Source organism: Scophthalmus maximus, chromosome 2 (genome assembly GCF_022379125.1).
Source record: "Scophthalmus maximus strain ysfricsl-2021 chromosome 2, ASM2237912v1, whole genome shotgun sequence".
Lineage (NCBI taxonomy): Eukaryota > Metazoa > Chordata > Actinopteri > Pleuronectiformes > Scophthalmidae > Scophthalmus > Scophthalmus maximus.
The window spans coordinates 30,946,057-30,967,500 of record NC_061516.1 but is presented as its reverse complement, the minus strand read 5'-3'; the positions used below and the strand labels follow the sequence as shown (position 1 = coordinate 30,967,500).

Genomic DNA, 21,444 nt, shown 5'->3' with positions numbered 1-21,444 from the left:
GTCATAATGCCATGTTGCTCATTAATCTTCTCTGCTGACCATTTGACACTGGTCATTTTTCTTTACTCTTTCTAAATGTCAGAATCATTCAGTAGAAAGGAAGTGGCCAGAAGTAAACAACAGGCTAAACTATCCACTGAAAGGGGCGCTCGTCCACCCAGTCGACCAGGAGGAGCTCAACCTTGACGACAACAGGACACGATGTTGCGTGTCCACTCTGACCTGGACGTGACCGGATGGTGCAGTCTTGGAATGCACACAGGATCCAAGGTTTGCTTACCAACAACCTGTTCTGACCTTGATGTGATGGGCAGCAAAGAGAAAATAGTAAATAATATTACAGTAAATAATAAAACCCTTCTGTCTGCAGCGGTGTATCACCCAAGGAAATGTCTTCCATTCTAAGGTGGCTACAGGAAATAGTGCAGTTAGAGAACAGATGGTTTCACACAAGCTAAATGAGTCTAAGCAGATATTTAACAAATGCAATACAGAATACAACAGTTTTTAAATCTCAAAAATGTAATTTGTACATAGTACAAGTACAGAAGAAGTAAACTGAAGGCATGCACTCTGTAGGTTCTAATGTACTAATGGAACACTTAGACTTTTTAGTAAGGGCAGCACATGATTACACGCTGCTTGAAGTGCACTGATATGCATGATATATATCGTTACACCAACCATGGCCCCTGATTTGTTTTGATGTGCTTATTTTATTTAGGCAAGGGTATCCCAAACCAACTGGCTCTGGGTGGATGCCCAAAGAAACTGCCTGCAGATCTTTCGCCAGAGGCTGCAGAGGCTGCAGACTGCTACAACCTTGGAGTGGGGTCCGCTCTGACACGAGTGTCAATGTTTGGGAGAAACCCATTTTCAGCAGTGGAGCACCAGGCAGCAGCTGAGATGAATTTGCACTGCACTATTCAGACATTTCTGAACTCTTTGACCGTGCAGTCAATAATGACCCAAGGCACTTCCAAGGTGGGATAAAGGACCTAATAGACATTGTAAGAAGACAGGTCGCTGGACTGTCTGCAGCACTGGCATTGCTAAAGTCCATCCCGTAAAATTGACTGATCAATCAATAGCAGTCAAAAACAATGTGTCCTATACTATATATATAACTATATAGTTATATATATATAACTACATTTTCTGTGTTCAAAATAAATTCAAAACAGTTTGAATGTGTGTTGGTTGTATGTTCAAACAGGCAAATGTACAGATATTTAGTTTCATTTAATACATACCAAGATATCATTTCTTCACTGAAATTCAAAATCGCATCAGGTAAGTATGCATGGATAGCAGCTACAGCCTTTTTCTTTCTAGCTGTCAATATAGACACATTTTTTGGAGAAAATTTGTGTCACAGAACCTATTGATGAGCAGGTCCTCACGGGGCGACACCTGCTGGGCGTTTATCGCAACTACCTTTGGTTCCATCGACGCCAGTGATCTTTCTAATGATGGAAAACAGACTTCACTGTCCACTGGACATCCTGAGGGAAACTTACCCCCTGTTTCATTTTCGAGGATGGTGCTGAGCAATTGTTTGGGGTGACCTGCTGAAGCTGCTGCCGCCGCGACCCGATCTCGGAGAAGCTGCTGACGACGATGATGATTTTGATGATGATGATGATGCTGAGCAATTATTCAGCTGCAATACAACAAAACTCTTTGTCATTACCTTCTAACCACACACCAACAGATCATTTGAAAGTCAATCAACCATTTATTACAACATATGTGCGGCACCTCTTGACAAGAGCATCATAATAAATGATTATTAAATATGCTATGCGGCATCATGGCCGACAGTTGTACAAGTATGGTCAGTGATCTATCTATCTATCTATCTATCTATCTATCTATCTATCTATCTATCCATCTATCCATCCATCCATCCATCCATCCATCCATCTATCCATCTATCAATCTATCTATCTATCCATCCATCCATCCATCTATCTATCTATCTATCTATCCATCTATTGCACCGTCTGAAGGCAGGAGGTTGCACTTTTATTTTGAAGAGTACAGCGCAAACATAGCCAATCAGAAGCAAGGGGGCACAGTAGACCCGCCCACCAATGAAAATGGAACATCGGGTGGTATACATGTTCATCAGTAAGAAAAGTGAAACAAGAAATCGAGCTGAATCACAGCTGATGCTCGGCTCTTTTGTGGTTGAGGAGGATGTTTCTGATGTGGGAGTGTGGGCCGTCCTTTCTCGGCGCTACCCCAACGATAATAATAATAATCATAATAATAATAATAATACATTTAATTTATAGAGCACTTTTCATTGCTAGAAGCAATCTCAAAGTGCTACAGAGTAGAAACAAGATAAAAGAAGGTTTAAAAAAGCTGCACCCCTGTGCTTTCTTTTCTCACCCGCTACATGGAGTAATTATGACATCGGCAATCGGGAGCTGTTACCGGTAAAGATGGCTTTGGAGGAATGGAGACACTGGTGGGAGAGAGTGGAGAAACCATTCTTGGTTTGGACGGACCACAAAAACCATTGAGTACATCAAGACCGCAAAACGTCTCAACCCCAGCAAAAATACGTTAATTGTTTCAGTTTCAATTAAAGTAGTGGCCTAGGTCGGTATATTTCTATGTTGAGCTGCCCGTTCATAAAGCTGAAAGTGCACATAATAACGGAAATACATTGATGCAAACCAGCCATCCTTGTTTTTTTTCCTGGTCATTAATGTTTATGTTTCATGTGGGTGGGGCCCCGTATTAATCATTGAAACGGGCCCCCAGATGCATAATGCCGCCACTGTGATGGACATTTTGTGGCTCTCTTCAACTCATCACAGTGTTGATCCGTCATTAATAATCTTGAAAACACTTCAACTTCTCACGTCATGCTCAGGAGGCACAAGTATCAAGGAGATAAAGAAACAATAAGCAGCGAGGTGGACACCCTTCAATGTAAATTTCCTTTATTGGTTCAAAGAAAAAGAAGAAAAAGTATTCCTCAGGAATGAAAGATGAGCAGTATTCTAAAAAAAACAAAAAACAACAACAATACGATAAAACCACAGCAAGTAAAAACCTCAGAGATACATAAGTGACAACAATGTCCAGAAATGACTACAAAGAGTCATGATACACGGATAAAAGAAAATACAAGTTATCCTTGTTAGTAACATATCCCCATTATGTGCTGCAGCAAATTTTCATCGTGTAAAAGCGAAGATATGTAAAAAAACAAAGCACTTAAAACTGAAGCTAAAGAAAGTACAGGTTTTACACACAGGTTACAGGTAGGCTATTGAAGGTTCCGGCTGTAGCATCATCATCTCCACAAACTTTACACTTTCTCTCAATTCCTCCCATTTCATTTCTAAATCGTTCACCGTTTCAGCAATATTTGCATATGTGCTTCTTACACGACTGCCGGTTTTCTCAGTGTATCTCACTACACTTTCCAAATCAGCTGCAGACAATGTTTCCATTCAGGATCTCAAATGTGCTTTTGCTTTCTGACTTAAAGTTTGACTGCAGGGTAGAAATTAAAAAAGGTGGTCAAATATTGTAGAAAAATAAAATATCCCAAAATACCCCCCCAAAAAGCTGAATCAATACCTTATTATTATCATTATTATTATTATTATTGTTGTTGTTGTATGCAATCCCTACACTTAAGTTTGAGATGTTTCATAAGATATGCTTTTCATAAAAAGATTTTTAAAATCCTCTTTTAAATAAGTTAAGTAGTGTTGCCTACCACCTGGGGCAAGGAGATGGACATACATTCATTCTCTGTGTCAAGGGGGAATTGTGGCAGATGAACTGCATATGAGAGCACAGTAATATACAACTCAGCTTGTTTGTACTCTTAACCTCACAAATATAGTCATTATACTTAACATTTTCTGATGCGATTCATGGTTACTAATTCATTGTTCATTTAATAGTTAACTTCTATGGTGGGTAAGGAAAAAGGAAAAACAAACACCTTGTAGACAGGCAGTGGGAAATGGATATGGCTGATAATAATTCCCAACTATGACACGACCCTCCTCGCGTCATCGGTATGAAGCCCAACCCTAACCCACTTCTTCTCAACCATCAAGAAATTCATCTGGCTTTCTGTAGCCAAACAACCTGAAGTCACTCTCATAGAGCTTGTACAGTTTCCTCCTGTCCTCAACAGGCACTGTTCTGAACCAGTCCCACATAGAAACAGAGGAAGTCATGTTAACATATGCTAAGGGGAACTTAATGTCATCCTGCAACATTAAGAGCTTCAGTAGCTGTTCAGCTTCGTCTTGAAGAGTCTCCTGATGGCCAATGAAATCATAGCTGAGGAGGAAACAAACCAATGTCAGCCAACGGGTAAAAATTGTGTCATTTACACAGACTGCATATTGAAATGGGCGTAGTCATCGGGTCGGGAAAATGAAGCCAATGTGGAAGTGCCACAAGCCGGTTTTCTTGGTGGGCAACTCCACTCAGCAAAAAAAGTTCACAAAACTAACAGGTGACGTCATGATGGGCTGCCACTTGGTTATTCATCAACATTGAATCTTCTGGTAATTCATCATTTTACACATCAAAACCTATTTAAATTTTAGGTTTTGTTTGACACTTTATTTCAATGTAGTTTTTGGTTTGTTAAAAACCCCACGATAAAATATTTGTGTGTAACTCTAAATTGGTAAATTGGTAATTCCACTTAGACATAGAAAATTCTCTCCTCTGTGTGCTTGGTGCACTGTGCGAGGTCATCTTATCTTTGGCAAGTCGGGACAGTCACTGTCTTTGGACGTCACAGTCTTAGCTTATAGTTTAGACATCCTGATATTAAAGAGCCAATCGGTCTATTTAATAATGACATGATTCTGAGAGTTGCATACATCACTCTGACTGGGACAGGGAGGTTTTCGTGACATCATGCACTGACACTTTTTTGAATTGTGTATGAACCAGAAATCCCCTCAATATTGAGCTCCTCTAATACATTCTTCTGCTAATAAAGACATCTACTGTCTCTGTCTTCCATATTCAACTGCATCAATTGTTCCATTACTCTCCTCAGATCAATAAAACCCCTAAATCTTCTGAAACTAATCCATGGGGGAGATCCCCTAACCATATGGGACTTAATGATAATGTAAATCTGCAATAGCATTATAATTTTCCAGAAATGTATGTGTCTTTTGAGTAAAAATTTTAATGAAAATGCAATAATACAATTTTCATTTTCATTTTAACATCCTTGTATGGAAATTCTGTGACTATATTAAAATGATAATGCAATTTGATAACAATATGAAAATTTAAATACAAACTCCATTTGACTTTTCATTTTCAAAGACTTAACCTGCTCTTCAATGGACAATATTCAAATGTAATATAAACAATGCAGCCTAATTTTCCATGGCCTCTGCAGCCCATGATGGAAAGTCAGTAGCTGAGCTACGGACTTCCCATCATGCATGACGTGAGTCAGGTTACGGGTTCCCCTTAGCGCTGTGGAGCTTGTCCGTCTCTGGCTACAGGTTCCCAAAAGGCAGCCTATGGTGTGTCGCGCATACAAATGTCCTTACTGAAGACCCGCCTTGGTGAGAGGACTGATAGATTGCATTTTCAAATTCATGTTCTAAGAGCATAGTAACATGTAAATTCAAATGCTATGATATGGGGGCGCTGTTTCACCTAATGCATTTAAATATTGTCCACCGAAGGGCAGGTTAAGGTCTTTGAAAATGAAAAGTCAAATGGAGTTTTCATTTAAATCTTCATATTGTTATCAAATTGCATTATCATTTTAATATAGTCATAGAACGCCCAAGGATGTGAAAAGGAAAATTGGATTATTGCATTTTCATTAAAATTTTAACTCAAAAGACACATTCATTTGGGGAAAGTTATAACGTTATTGTGGAATTACATTTTCATTTGAAGTAAGTCCCCTATAGGCTTCCATACAAAACAGAGGACACTATCTTTATAGCTTTGGTCGTGCTGCCGTAAAAATGGCCTTACTGTATGTGGCAGGGGTGGCACAGGCGGTGCATCTGCCTCCAGTGGGGTTCAAAGGGCCCGCTGTTCTCTGTCTTCGGGTCCACAAGGTATTGAATAAAGTTGTGAAATGAGGGGCTCAACCCTGATGCAAACGCTTCGTCCAATGAACGTGGTGGATCCGACTGGTTGCCATAGCGACGAAGAATGTTTCGGCCAAAGTTGTCATAGAAGTACTTATTGGTTCTCTGGAGTTTGTCTCTGTAGGCGGAGATGATGCGGACAAATGGGTCCCGGACAAACAGGAACTTGGTGTAGTGCTTCAGCTTTGCCTGTAGTCGACAAATAAGTTTACATGAAGGCAGCTGTGGTTTGTGACATAGGAACATAGGATACTTCTGAGTTCATTGTATGTACTGACCATCATCTCTGTTCTGGGAAAGCTTTTTAGAAAAGTGAGGTGCTTGTCGGTGGGATCGATTAGATCATCAGCTATGGACATGGGGTCACGATACGGCTCGCCCTGCTTCAGCACAAACATCACCTTCTTCCAGTTGGAACAGGCCACCTGTAGATGAGAACAAGGCCAAGAGTTTCCAGACATGTTAGTGGCACTGTCAGGCTGTACTCAACGGTGCATCAAGCAAACAAGCCTTTTCTTAAACTTGTGTGACGTGTGTTGTGTGTATTCATGTCTGTATCACCTTGGGAATGAAACAGTAGATGATGCCGTGAGTGTCATCCACAAGGAGGTTCTCCAGGTCTCTGTCATTTATATCATCTATACTGCGCTTCCCATCAGACAATTCCACTTTGTAATCACAGCAGGTTTCTTTCACATGCTGCTTTCTCTGTTCCTGCACCTGATGCATCCTCTCCTCTGTGATGAGAAGAACAAGAAAATATGTCCTAAACATCCAAAAGTATCAGTGTTGAATTAACTGTGCTTTAGGACATTTCTCTCAGTGAGATTATAAAAGCCAGATACGTATGGTGTAAGACAGCTGTCAAAAAGATGTATCCGTAATTCAATAATTCATATTCATAATAAATAACAATTTGTGTGTAAAAAAAGTTGTTGCACACAAAATTCTGCTGTCATATCCGTGAGTCTGTGAAATTGGGTTCGGGTTAGGATTGTTGTTATGAGTATGAATCGAAAAGCTTTGAGTGCAAAGTCTTGTGAATACAACTCAAATTTCTACGAGTACAAAGTCTTCACTGTGAATACGACTTCAAGTTTACGGGTACAAGTAAACCAGGACAGGACTCGTACAATAAGGCCCACAAACATATATATACATGTAAGAAGTACCTGTACCTCATCTGTGTCACGTACATCATTAGTCATTTATATACGTACTTTTTGACCTGAGCGATTACACTGCTTATCAAGAAAGACAGAAATATCTCAAGCAGACACCGGACCACACAGGTCAGATGTTAGAGGAACATTTAATTATGGTATTTATCAACAATTCATATCAGACAATTCATATAGTTAAATTTATTAAACAGTTGAATGAATATGTATAAAATTCTAAAGACACAACTAAGCAAAAGAGTTGATGGGAACATTTCAGGCTTCCAGGAACAGCATCAACATGCTGTTGTGCAGAAAATGACGACCGTCCTGCACAGAGCGACTCATCTCCTCAAACCAGAGGAGATGGAGGAAGTGAATGAGGTGGAGGAGGTGATGAGGTGAATGAGGTGAATGAGGTGGAGGAGGTGAACGAGATGGAGGAGGTGAATGAGATGGAGGAGGTGAATGAGGTGGAGGATGTGAATGAGGTGGAGGAGGTGAATGAGGTGGAGGAGGCGAAAGAAATGGAGGAGGTGATGAGATGGAGGAGGTGATGAGGTGGAGGAGGTGAATGAGATGGAGGAGGTGATGAGGTGAATGAGGTGAATGAGGTGGAGGAGGTGAATGAGATGGAGGAGGTGAATGAGGTGGAGGAGGTGAATGAGATGGAGGAGGTGATGAGGTGGAGGAGGTGAATGAGATGGAGGAGGTGATGAGGTGGAGGAGGTGAATGAGGTGGAGGAGGTGAATGAGATGGAGGAGGTGATGAGATGGTGGGGGTGATGAGGTGGAGGAGGTGAATGAGGTGGAGGAGGTGAATGAGGTGGAGGAGGTGAATGAGGTGGAGGAGGTGAATGAGATGGAGGAGGTAATGAGATGGAGGAGGTGATGAGGTGGAGGAGGTGAATGAGATGGAGGAGGTGATGAGGTGAATGAGGTGAATGAGGTGGAGGAGGTGAATGAGATGGAGGAGGTGAATGAGGTGGAGGAGGTGAATGAGATGGAGGAGGTGATGAGATGGAGGAGGTGAATGAGATGGAGGAGGTGAATGAGGTGGAGGATGTGAATGAGGTGGAGGAGGTGAATGAGGTGGAGGAGGCAAATGAAATGGAGGAGGTGATGAGGTGGAGGAGGTGAATGAGATGGAGGAGGTGATGAGGTGGAGGAGGTGAATGAGGTGGAGGAGGTGAATGAGATGGAGGAGGTGATGAGATGGAGGAGGTGAATGAGGTGGAGGAGGTGAATGAGATGGAGGAGGTGATGAGGTGGAGGAGGTGAATGAGGTGGAGGAGGTGAATGAGATGGAGGAGTTGAATGAGATGGAGGAGTTGAATGAGATGGAGGAGGTGATGAGGTGGAGGAGGTGATGAGGTGGAGGAGGTGAATGAGATGGAGGAGGTGAATGAGGTGGAGGAGGTAAATGAGATGGAGGATGTGAATGAGATGGAGGAGGTGATGAGGTGGAGGAGGTGAATGAGGTGGAGGAGGTGAATGAGGTGGAGGAGGTGAATGAGATGGATGAGGTGAATGAGGTGGAGGAGGTGAATGAGATGGAGGAGGTGAATGAGGTGGAGGAGGTGAATGAGGTGAGGAGGTGGAGGAGGTGAATGAGGTGATGAGATGGAGGAGGTGAATTAGGTGGATGAGGTGATGAGGTGGAGGAGGTGAATGAGGTGGAGGAGGTGAATGAGATGGAGGAGGTGAATGTGATGGAGGAGGTGATGAGGTGGAGGAGGTGAATGAGATGGAGGAGGTGAATGAGGTGGAGGAGGTGGAGGAGGTGAATGAGGTGGAGGAGGTGATGAGGTGGAGGAGGTGAATGAGATGGAGGAGGTGGAGGAGGTGAATGAGGTAGAGGTGAATGAGATGGAGGAGGTGATGAGGTGGAGGAGGTGAATGAGGTGGAGGAGGTGAATGAGATGGAGGAGGTGATGAGGTGGAGGAGGTGAATAAGATGGAGGAGGTGATGAGGTGGAGGAGGTGAATGAGATGGAGGAGGTGAATGAGGTGGAGGAGGTGAATGAGATGGAGGAGGTGAATGAGGTGGAGGAGGTGAATGAGGTGGAGGAGGTGAATGAGATGGAGGAGGTGATGAGGTGGAGGAGGTGAATGAGGTGGAGGAGGTGAATGGGGTGGAGGATGTGAATGAGGTGGAGAAGGTGAATGAGGTGGAGGAGGCGAATGAGATGGAGGAGGTGATGAGGTGGAGGAGGTGAATGAGATGGAGGAGGTGATGAGGTGGAGGAGGTGAATGAGGTGGAGGAGGTGAATGAGATGGAGGAGGTGATGAGATGGTGGAGGTGAATGAGGTGGAGGAGGTGAATGAGATGGAGGAGGTGAATGAGATGGAGGAGGTGAATGAGGTGGAGGAGGTGAATGAGATGGAGGAGGTGATGAGGTGGAGGAGGTGAATGAGATGGAGGAGGTGATGAGGTGGAGGAGGTGAATGAGGTGGAGGAGGTGAATGAGATGGAGGAGGTAATGAGATGGAGGAGGTGAATGAGGTGGAGGAGGTGAATGAGATGGAGGAGGTGAATGAGGTGGAGGAGGTGAATGAGATGGAGGAGTTGAATGAGATGGAGGAGTTGAATGAGATGGAGGAGTTGAATGAGATGGAGGAGGTGATGAGGTGGAGGAGGTGATGAGGTGGAGGAGGTGAATGAGATGGAGGAGGTGAATGAGGTGGAGGAGGTAAATGAGATGGAGGATGTGAATGAGATGGAGGAGGTGATGAGGTGGAGGAGGTGAATGAGATGGAGGAGGTGAATGAGGTGGAGGAGGTGAATGAGGTGGAGGAGGTGAATGAGATGGATGAGGTGAATGAGGTGGAGGAGGTGAATGAGATGGAGGAGGTGAATGAGGTGGAGGAGGTGAATGAGGTGGAGGAGGTGAATGAGGTGAGGAGGTGGAGGAGGTGAATGAGGTGATGAGATGGAGGAGGTGAATTAGGTGGATGAGGTGATGAGGTGGAGGAGGTGAATGAGGTGGAGGAGGTGAATGAGATGGAGGAGGTGAATGTGATGGAGGAGGTGATGAGGTGGAGGAGGTGAATGAGATGGAGGAGGTGAATGAGGTGGAGGAGGTGGAGGAGGTGAATGAGGTGGAGGAGGTGATGAGGTGGAGGAGGTGAATGAGATGGAGGAGGTGGAGGAGGTGAATGAGGTAGAGGTGAATGAGATGGAGGAGGTGATGAGGTGGAGGAGGTGAATGAGATGGAGGAGGTGATGAGGTGGAGGAGGTGAATGAGATGGAGGAGGTGAATGAGGTGGAGGAGGTGAATGAGATGGAGGAGGTGAATGAGGTGGAGGAGGTGAATGAGGTGGAGGAGGTGAATGAGATGGAGGAGGTGATGAGGTGGAGGAGGTGAATGAGGTGGAGGAGGTGAATGAGGTGAAGGATGTGAATGAGGTGGAGAAGGTGAATGAGGTGGAGGAGGCGAATGAGATGGAGGAGGTGATGAGGTGGAGGAGGTGAATGAGATGGAGGAGGTGATGAGGTGGAGGAGGTGAATGAGGTGGAGGAGGTGAATGAGATGGAGGAGGTGATGAGATGGTGGAGGTGAATGAGGTGGAGGAGGTGAATGAGATGGAGGAGGGGAATGCGATGGAGGAGGTGAATGAGGTGGAGGAGGTGAATGAGATGGAGGAGTTGAATGAGATGGAGGAGGTGATGAGGTGGAGGAGGTGAATGAGATGGAGGAGGTGAATGAGGTGGAGGAGGTAAATGAGATGGAGGAGGTGATGAGGTGGAGGAGGTGAATGAGATGGAGGAGGTGAATGAGGTGGAGGAGGTGAATGACATGGAGGAGGTGAATGAGATGGAGGAGGTGAATGAGGTGGAGGAGGTGAATGAGGCGATGAGATGGAGGAGGTGAATTAGGTGGAGGAGGTGATGAGGTGGAGGAGGTGATGAGGTGGAGGAGGTGAATGAGGTGGAGGAGGTGAATGAGATGGAGGAGGTGAATGAGGTGGAGGAGGTGAATGAGGTGGAGGAGGTGAATGAGGTGAATGAGGTGGAGGAGGTGAATGAGGTGGAGGAGGTGATGAGGTGGAGGAGGTGAATGAGGTGGAGGAGGTGAATGAGGTGGAGGAGGTGAATGAGATGGAGGAGGTGAATGAGGTGGAGGAGGTGATGAGGTGGAGGAGGTGATGAGGTGGAGGAGGTGAATGAGGTGGAGGAGGTGAATGAGATGGAGGAGGTGAATGAGGTGGAGGAGGTGATGAGATGGAGGAGGTGATGAGGTGGAGGAGGTGAATGAGGTGGAGGAGGTGATGAGGTGGATGAGGTGGAGGAGGTGAATGAGATGGGGGAGGTGAATGAGGTGGAGGAGGTGAATGAGGTGATGAGATGGAGGAGGTGAATTAGGTGGAGGAGGTGATGAGGTGGAGGAGGTGATGAGGTGGAGGAGGTGAATGAGGTGGGGGAGGTGAATGAGATGGAGGAGGTGAATGAGGTGGAGGAGGTGAATGAGGTGGAGGAGGTGAATGAGGTGAATGAGGTGGAGGAGGTGAATGAGGTGGAGGAGGTGATGAGGTGGAGGAGGTGAATGAGGTGGAGGAGGTGAATGAGATGGAGGAGGTGAATGAGGTGGAGGAGGTGATGAGGTGGAGGAGGTGATGAGGTGGAGGAGGTGAATGAGGTGGAGGAGGTGAATGAGGTGGAGGAGGTGAATGAGGTGGAGGAGGTGATGAGATGGAGGAGGTGATGAGGTGGAGGATGTGAATGAGGTGGAGGAGGTGATGAGGTGGATGAGGTGGAGGAGGTGAATGAGATGGAGGAGGTGAATGAGATGGAGGAGGTGAATGAGGTGATGAGGTGGAGGAGGTGAATTAGGTGGAGGAGGTGATGAGGTGAAGGAGGTGGAGGAGGTGATGAGGTGGACGAGGTGATAAGGTGGAGGAGGTAAATGAGGTGGAGGAGGTGAATGAGGTGGACGAGGTGATGAGGTGGAGTAGTTGATGAGGCGAATGAGGTGGAGGTCGGCTGCTCGTCTTGATGGTCATGACGCGTTTTGCCATGTTGCTGGTGCCAAATCAGGATTCTTCCTCCTGAAGATTCACAGAAGAGACATAAACACACACACAAGAACCAAAGCAGATTTGGTGACTTGGAAATACAGTAAGCATTTAATAAATGAATTTTAATGTATAAAAATGGATATCATTGTATATTATAGAACTTTGGGATTTCTTTTGTTTGGTTGCAATTATATATACACCTCATGTAAGAAACCGTTGCTTTCCAAGAATGAGTAAGAACATGAACAGTAGTTATTTAGTATTAAGATTAATACAACTTATTTACAGTGTGTCCGACAGACGCAGCTCTGCTCTCTCTCCTCTCACCACAGCTTCTCTCATTAAATAAACATCTAAAACTATGAACGTTAACTTTGCCCTCTGACAAAAACATTACAGAAAATACCTATAAGCTCTGAGACCAGCGATTGATCATTTGATTTAACCAAAACGGAAAAATTGCTCATGTTGAACTGCGACAGAGACAGCGGGACTTTCCACAAGGACTTGCCGAGATGAGGCTGCTCTCGACGGGCACCGAGAGCGCTGACCATAGATATAAAGTCAAAACAACTATATTCTCGCCTCAAAACATCTTTAAAGTACATTTCGGGATTTATTTCAAAAGTTTTAACTTACGGCTGAGACTTTTCTCCTTCCGCTTGCTGCCGTTGGTTGTCGCGAAATGCATTCTGGGATACGTGGCTCTCCCAAGAACACACAAGTCTCCTCCGATGCATCCTGGGTAAAGGGGGCACGGCGAGAACAACATCCGGGCATCCGTTCTTGGCTCGATGCGTTCTTTGTATGTGAACAGTACTTCATGGTACTTTGGCAGCTACTGATGACGTTTCGTGAGAACACAAGAACGCAAGTACAGAGAAGAACGCACATTGAGAAACGGACGCCGTTTGTCTCTGGGGCTACATGCGCAGGCGAATTGTTAACATTATGAATATGAATTATTGAATTACGGATACATCTTTTTGACAGCTGTCTTACACCATAGATACGGAACAGGAACAGTGCAGAACACACACACACACACACACACACACACACTGTATTTTACTTTACCATCCTTGTGCTGTAACTTTTCCCATCCGTAAAGGCACAACATGATGACAAAAATGGATCCAAGTATTCCAAGGGGCAGCAGGAGTCTTCTGTCTGCTGCCATGGCAGTGTCAGCTTACACTAACCAACCAGAAACAATAAAAGTACACCGACTTATCAAAACCTTAAATACAAAGGGCATAAACAATTATCTTCAGTTTGTTTTGCAAATGAAATACTACTTATACTGTACCAGTTACAGAAGATGCAGATAACAATGTTACCAAAAACTGGAAAACTGATTCCAAAATGCACATAAATTGAAGCTGCAGTTCAGCAAGAAAGGGATGGATGCTGACACCCTGTATTAAAAGAGCACCAGGGCTAAATTGTTATTTATTATTTATTATTGCTTCATGAAAGTTATCTTTCACATTTTATCTCATCATCTCAATTTCTGAGACATGAATCTATGCAAGGGTGTAACTTTGGTCTGAGAAGTGGGGCGGACACAAGACAGGGGGTCTGGTGGTCCTCTGCCAGAAATTTTCTTTCAATTTGAAACTTCTACATACATTTAGGGACTCCTTTGTAGGGTTCAGGTGTTTCACATAATATTTTGTGAGACTATGCTGGTGGACGTCAGACCCTGTAGGGGGGTCCGGGGGTATGCTCCCCCAGAAGAAAATGTTGTACAGTTCATAGTTAAATCCATCAATCTGGTGAATTTTCACAACAATTTAGGAGGCTAGATCTATGAATAACTTTATGTTCTTGTTAACAAGTGTATGCTGTAGTTCCTGGAAGAGATTATTTATGAGGATATTGTAATGTATCAGATGATTTTCCCTAATATTTCTATAGACCATAATTCTGTCTGTATAATAATTTTCCTTTAATTACTCCATCATATGTTTTGTGATCCTCAAAGGAATGAAGTTAATTTTCAGACATATACATTTCATATATATGGGCAGCACAGAGGCTGCTCTGAATGTACAGAATGTCCCCGTCGGTCTCTGTCCCCGCCCAGTCGTGCGCGTCCTCGTGCGGCACACGGGTCTCGCAGCAGAGACGCTCCCGCTTGCGGCTGCGCGCATACGCAAGAAAAAAAGTCATCGTTGCTGCGCCCCCAGGACCTTCTGTGGCCTGTGCCAAGAAGTGTCCCTGCCTGTTCTCATTCAGAAGATATGATTATCCTGTAGTGTCTGTCTGTCAATCTATGTAATGTGAGTAGCACGTGGGGTACACGTGTTTCTTGCTCTGTAATGTTATCTGAGCATTGTATAAGCACATGTGAAACCAGAGGTTCTTTCTGAAGGACACCACGGTCCTATATAAGTCTACGTTTTACGCAGTATGAACAGAGTTTTCTTTTGGCTGGATGCTCTCCAAGCTCTGCAGTGTCTTTTTGTAATAAACCTTTATATACAATCAAGACGGTGTGAGTGGACTTCTCTTCAATACATCTTCACATCATTGCTACTTAGTATACAACAATCCTTAGCTTATCTACTGAATCAACCAACTCACACCTCCTTTCTTTCTCTTCATCCACGACATTAAATTCATCTGCTGCTGGCGTTTCCTTTTTATGTTCCTGCAGTGCCGCAACCGAGATACCTGCTCATGAGAAGGTTCTGCTGTTCAGTGAACTAGTTTTAGAATGTGCACAAGACGTTGGGGCTCCGTTTGTGAAGTGGAGCACAGTGAAATAAACGGCAACATTGCGCCACATTTAGCATCAAACAACGTATAGAAAAGTGGGGTGAATTTTTGTAAGTCACCAGGATCCAGTTGGGCGACTGGCCCAGTCTGGTTGTTATGTGAGTTATGTGAGTTATGTGAGTTTGTGAGGTGTGGTGCTGCGGATCCCATTGTGACGCCTGGCAGATGGCACCAGAGCCACAACCGTCCTGGGAAGGAGCGTGGCCCATTACACCGAGCTCTTATGAGGGTTCTTCTGCTGACTTGTACCCCCTCCAGGTTGATGAACTGCGGCCTGGTTTTAAATGTGCGCATCTCACAAATCAGTTCTGCCGATGAGCACATCATTATATATAACTTCACTCCTGTGCAGTGTAACGTCGCCAAAAACTGTGAATTGCTGCCAAAAGTGCCCTTCCCTTCACGATGTTCTCATCGTGTCAGTGACGCACGATGAGAAGTGACTGTGTCACAGACGTCACTGCCAGAGGAAGATCGGTTAACCGATTTTTCATTTTGGCAGTGAATTTGCATTTTATGTACATATTAAATTCAACCATCACATTTACATTTGACATTTAGATTTTATTTAAAAACAAGAAAAGTATATCGTGAACAAATATTGCTGTAAATCTGGTTAAAAGTGACTTTAAAAAGTTCACACCACTTCACAAACGGAGCCTCATAGACACCGTATTCTCCATCGACTTGTTCAAGTCATTGGTATCGCTGCGGTAACCGTCATCAAATATAAACATCAATCTCAGGTGCTATGAAATACATTTGTTTTCTTCCTGAACAATGTTTAGAATACATTTATTCCCGTAGCAGTCTGTTCTTTCAACTATTGTTCATCCGGAGGGTGTTTTCAGGCACACTGATAAAGTTTTCGATTTGAACAAATCTATGCAGTATTTTCAAAGTCACATTAGTTTTTTGTAGTTTGTATTTCATGACTGTACTTCAAAAAAAAAAAAGATAAGAAAAGATTCATCAGCTTCTGTCGAACTGAGGACAGAGGGGCACTCATCCATCAACAAGTGTCCAGGTTACAAAGTGCGCACGTTCTGCGACCATAAGAAGCCAACTTACCGATGTCTGGATCCAGATGGGCGACTGGCACAGGCAGATGACCACAGCTGGCTTGTTCGAGAAAAGACTCTTTTTTTCTTCCGTAAGCGCGCAGGTGCGAGCGGGAGCGTCTCTGACCCGCGACCCGCAGGTGTGGGCGGGGCCAGCCTCGCTGAGAGGGCTGCGTTCTGTTCAGGTTGAATAGTTCCGAGGCGACGCGGATACATGTCCAACGTGTTTCAGGTGAGCCAAGCGTCAACAGGCTCAGCGGTGCTAACGAGCAGCTGTGTAAAATAACGCAGCAGGCTCTCTTTTTTACTTTATCCTCACACCGTTACCAAGTGGGATGATGCTGCTTAATTTACACAACTCAAGTTTAACCAGAAAAAGAAATTCCCCTCAACGCAGTATTAATGGACAAAAGCTTGAGTTTCAACAACAGGGTTTGGTAGTGTTATATTCGTTTTGCACTGATTTAAAACATACTAACTAGTAACCATGCAGACTTGAGCTGTGTTTACATCTGATAAATTAATTGTAAAAAGCCCTGAAATATAAATTGACCTGAAAACTGAGCCTCCAACGGAGACCATGTAAACACAAGACTTTAACCATTCTGGTGGGGCTTTCTTTTTTTATTTTTTCTTATGGTGAACCACAACCCTTGCATTCTCTTTTTCTGCATCTTTCCTATACTTAAGTTCACATTTTTTTCAGATGTGTATATTGAAAGTAAATTTAAAGTGGAAGAATTGTAGAATTGTGGACTAAAAATTACATCTACCAAGATATGCCTAGTAAAGCCCATGTCTTTGTTTTTCTAGTGTTGTGCTGCATGTGGAAATGCAAAGACTGTGGGAAGACTGTTACAAGACGATCTGAACTCCTCAAGCACTACAAACTAAATCATAGACATTACGGACGGGGCCATGCATATCCGTGCACTTACTTAAATTGTTCATGTAGATTCAAGACCTGGAACGCTTTACTGAGCCATTTGTCAAGAAAGCACCCTGCCCAACGAGCTGTTACCAAAGCTGTGTCCACGTTCGAATGCCAGCTTTGTGGCCATAATCAACTCTCTACAGAAAGGGATTTTATTCAACACATCTCTCAGCATCTTAAAAATAAGGAGACTGTGACGTGTGTGTTCCAGGACTGTGAATATAAAACCAACGTCTATGAGAACTTTAAAAGTCATAAATACCGAAAAACACTCTGGCACAGACCGTGTCTTTAAACCTGGGATAAGTTCTGTTGAAGACTGTGCCAGTGTTGCCAGTGGCATTTCAGATGCAGAAAGTTTAGAGAGTGATGTCAATTTAGAGTCTGCTTTTGACAATGGACATTCTGAAAATGTAGAAAAGGATATTGAGGTTAAACTTGCTTCAGTCCTCCTTAAATTGGAACATATCTTCCTTGTGTCTAATGCAGCTCTAGATGAACTTTTGCAGGAGTTAAACAGTTTGATTGGTTCTCTTTCTCTGCCAATTACTAAGAAGACTATTAGCCAGGTATTGCAAGATCATGGATGCCAGCTTGACCCATCAGTTGTCGAAAAGCTAGCCACTGCACTCTGTGAGACAAACCCTGTTAAAAAAGTAATTGGAGATAAAGGTCCACTTTCCAGTTCATGGAGGCGAAAGTTCTATTATAAGAAACACTTTAATGTAGTGTAACCAGTGGAATATATACTTGACCGAAAGAATCGCAAGTCATTTCAATATATTTCAATTTTAAAGTCTTTGCAGCAAATTCTTGACTGCCAGAGAATCTTAGATCAAGCTTGTAATTTGAATACTGTAGTTGAACAGCCTCAGAGATCTAGTGTGCACATATACAAATCTTTCTTTGACGGTGCCTTCTTTAAAGAAAATCAACTGTTGTCTAAGCAGGAAAGCATTTCATCGATATTATATATTGATGATTTTGAAATATGTAACCCACTTGGTACATCCAGGAGGAAGCATAAGATTTGTGGTTTGTACTGGACTCTGGGTAATTTGCCACCAGGTTGTAACTCTACATTATCCTCCATCTATTTGGCTGCTTTAATCAAAAGTAATGATCTGAAGTGCTACGGGTATGAGAAAGTGTTAGAACCTTTAATTAATGATCTTGTTATTTTGGAACAGAGTGGAATATTTGTAACAAAGTTAGGCAGAACGGTAAAGGGCACAGTTCAGTGTGTGGTTGCTGACAACCTTGGTGCTCACGGTATTGCTGGATTTGTTGAAAATTTTTCAGGGTCTTACGTATGTAGGTTTTGCACTGGAGAAAGAGCAGACTTCCAGACATCCAAAGTTAGAAGTGGAGCCTTTACTTTAAGAACCAAAGATACTCACTCAGATCATTTGAAAGTTCTTGAGGAAAATGATATGCTCAATTATTATGGTGTAAAATCACAGTGTATTTTGTCAAAGCGCCTCTCATATTTTGACGTTACCACTGGGTTTCCCCCAGATATTGTGCACAATCTTTTTGAAGGAATTGTTCCTTTTGAACTTTCACTTTGCCTCAATGCACTCATAAAAAAAAAAGTATTTCACATTAGTTACACTGAATGAGGCAATATGCACATTCAACTTTAAGTGGACTGACAAAACTAACCGACCTCATCCCGTGGCTGTCAGTTTTGGATCTAAAAATACTGTTGGAGTAAATGCACATGAGAATTGGAGTCTCATCAGATTTTTGCCTTTGTTGATCGGAGGGAGAGTTCCCTGTGAGGAGCCAGCTTGGCAGGTCTTAACAGACCTGAAGGACATTGTTGATCTTGTTGTCTGTCCCGTTCATACTGAGGACTCCATTGCATATCTTGATTTTAAAATCTCGGAGCACAGAACCAGATTTCAAGAGTTTTTCCAAGAATGTGCGCTTAAACCAAAACACCATTTCGTGGAGCATTATCCATACTTGATCCATCAGTTTGGTCCACTGGTTGCCCTATGGACCATGCATTTTGAAGCAAAGCATAGCTTTTTTAAGAGAGTTGCAAGGAATATCAGGGGCTTCAAAAATGTGCTCCTTTCCCTTTCTGAGAAACATCAGTATCAGATTGCACATCATTTGCACGCATGTAGCTTTGCCAGGCCTCCACTGGAAGTGACAAATGTTTCTACTGTTCACATCGATGTTCTTAACAAGGAAATCTCAAATGCTCTGAGACAGAAGTCTTCAAATATTGACACAGTGTGCTTGCCAAAAGTGTGACATACAATGGACTAAACTACAAATGTGGGATGATCTTGACCCATGGCTCACTGGGAGGACTGCCAGAGTTTTGTGAAATCATCCAAATGCTGATCATGCTGGACAAGTTGGTCTTCATTGTCAGCAAGCTCAGTGGATGGTGTATTGAACACCATAGAGCTTATGATCTCAAAACATCGCCAGGCAAGGAAGTGGAACTTATTGACCCACAAGAACTACATGACGCATACCCATTGGCAGACTATAAAATTGAAGGAATGCGTCTTGTCACGATGAAAAGATATATCCATGCTTAAAGGGTGAGGCCTCTCAATGTGATTACGTTATTTGTGGGGGGGGGGGCACCATTTTGTTCTCAAAACAAATCTGCTTCTTGCCATACACCAAAATGGTCTTTAAGGTGGTCTGTAACATTTGACATACACAATTAGTTAAAGTAGGTTAATAACAGCACATAATTTCCAAGAGCACAGTAACAGTGTGTGGGATTTTTACGTTGTCAAAATGGTGGACCCTTTACCTGAAGAACACCTGTACATTTGTTTTAATGTGCCTTTTTTAATAGCAGTTACAGTATAAATGCTCATTTGCCTGACTTGCTGAACATTACTAACTTTCCGCTTTCTGTGTTCACTTCTCAGACTGCCATGGCTGGTTCGTCGCCTGCAAGACTGAAGGTGATTTTGGGGGAGAGCAATATTGAAAAACTGACACTCCCAAATGGCATTCCAGAGTCATTCGATGAGCTTCTTTGCAAAGTGAAGACTACCTTTGGGCTAAAGGGCAACATCAGATTGCAATACATGGACCAAGATTTTGGCAATGACTTTTTCAATCTGAATTCTACCTCTGAACTTCAGGACTTGGGAACAATCAAGGTAGTCAACCAGCAAACAAGTCCACCTTTGATCAGTGCCCCTGAGACCACATCATCTCATTTCCATTCCTTTGAATCAGAGGACTCTGTTTCATTGGCATCAAATGAAACAATAATCATCTCATCCCCTGAATCTGTGTCTTCTCGAATCAGCAGTGGCCAATGGAATTTCAAATTCCCAGATTTTCATATGACACAGAGCTGCAGTTAGAGAAAGGGAATTCTGAATACCAAATTAGCCAAAAAATGTTGAATGTCAGCTCCCAAATCAAGTCTGATATCCTAAATAGACTAGGAGAGGACATTTACCAATACAAGGCCTACCCAGAGGATGCACATTTCTGCATAGTTGCAGAGGCCTTAGTCAAGAGGCACCCTTGTTTGAAAGAGCCTGGTTCCTTCAATGGCTGCTACGGTTGGAAACAGCGATTGAAGTACAAAATGGGAAACTACAGGACCCAGCTGAAATTGCAGGGGTGTCCAGAGTTGTCGGTAAATTCCCTGAAATCCAAAGCTACTACAGATGCTTTCCCTGCTAAAAAAGTGAAGAGGCCAAAACGAGCTGAAGCCAACTTTTATCCATCCTTCCCTGTTGGGGAGACTCTGGAAAGCCTTGAGAAAGAGAGGCTTAAACTTCTGTCAGAGGTCGGGATAAGGAACAATGAAAGGGTCATTGCAGACAAAATGGCGCGCAGGTTTGCCATCAGACGGCAGGAGGTGGTGAACCAAGAACCCAGCATTAAGGTCTTCCAAGACAGATGGCCGGCACTGTTCCAACAGAATGAGGTAATATTGTACAGCATTCTTATGTCGTTACTTTTTTAAAACTGAGATTGTTCACTGGCTAATGCCAGTTGCATTTCCTTAAAGTCAGAATACAATATCCACTTTCATTTTTTTGTTGTTGTTCCAGATCAATGCAGAGTTCCAGAGGCTCATGACTGTTAGTCTTGAGCCAAAATTCATGGCCCAGTTGGATGTCTACACAAGTCAGCTGATGAGGGTCGTCTGTGCTAAAGGAGGAGCAACCCACCAGAAGACTGCTGACATCATGGCTGCTTTTGATCAGGTAGCTCTACTTTATGAAAGACGCTCCTTGATATCTGCGAGGGGTGGCACACTTTATCTGTATAAATATTAATACATTAACTGATGTTTCATATGCTAGACATATTTTCAGCTACTCAAAAAGGGACACCTTTGAACTC

At 43.4% G+C, this 21,444-nt stretch overlaps 1 protein-coding gene and 1 long non-coding RNA gene across 2 annotated transcripts in view; one reads left to right on the top strand and one right to left on the bottom strand.

Moving 5' to 3' along the window:
- LOC118300008 overlaps positions 1-1,186 on the top strand; it is a 2,896-nt gene extending 1,710 nt beyond the window's left edge. Inside the window, exons 4-5 of the long non-coding RNA XR_007030316.1 lie at positions 83-270; positions 725-1,186. This is a non-coding gene — a long non-coding RNA (uncharacterized LOC118300008). The remainder of the gene's footprint in view (positions 1-82; positions 271-724) is intronic.
- A 1,757-nt stretch (positions 1,187-2,943) lies between these two features.
- On the bottom strand, positions 2,944-16,315 carry LOC118301481 (carbohydrate sulfotransferase 12). Its single transcript, XM_035627037.2, has 6 exons — positions 16,168-16,315; positions 13,390-13,509; positions 6,693-6,868; positions 6,410-6,556; positions 6,013-6,320; positions 2,944-4,326 (listed from the first exon to the last, which is right to left on the bottom strand). Exons 2-6 carry the CDS (start codon positions 13,490-13,492, stop codon positions 4,086-4,088), a joined length of 975 nt encoding a protein of 324 aa, XP_035482930.1. The 5' UTR covers positions 13,493-13,509; positions 16,168-16,315; the 3' UTR covers positions 2,944-4,085.
- Between the last annotated feature and the right edge of the window lie 5,129 nt (positions 16,316-21,444).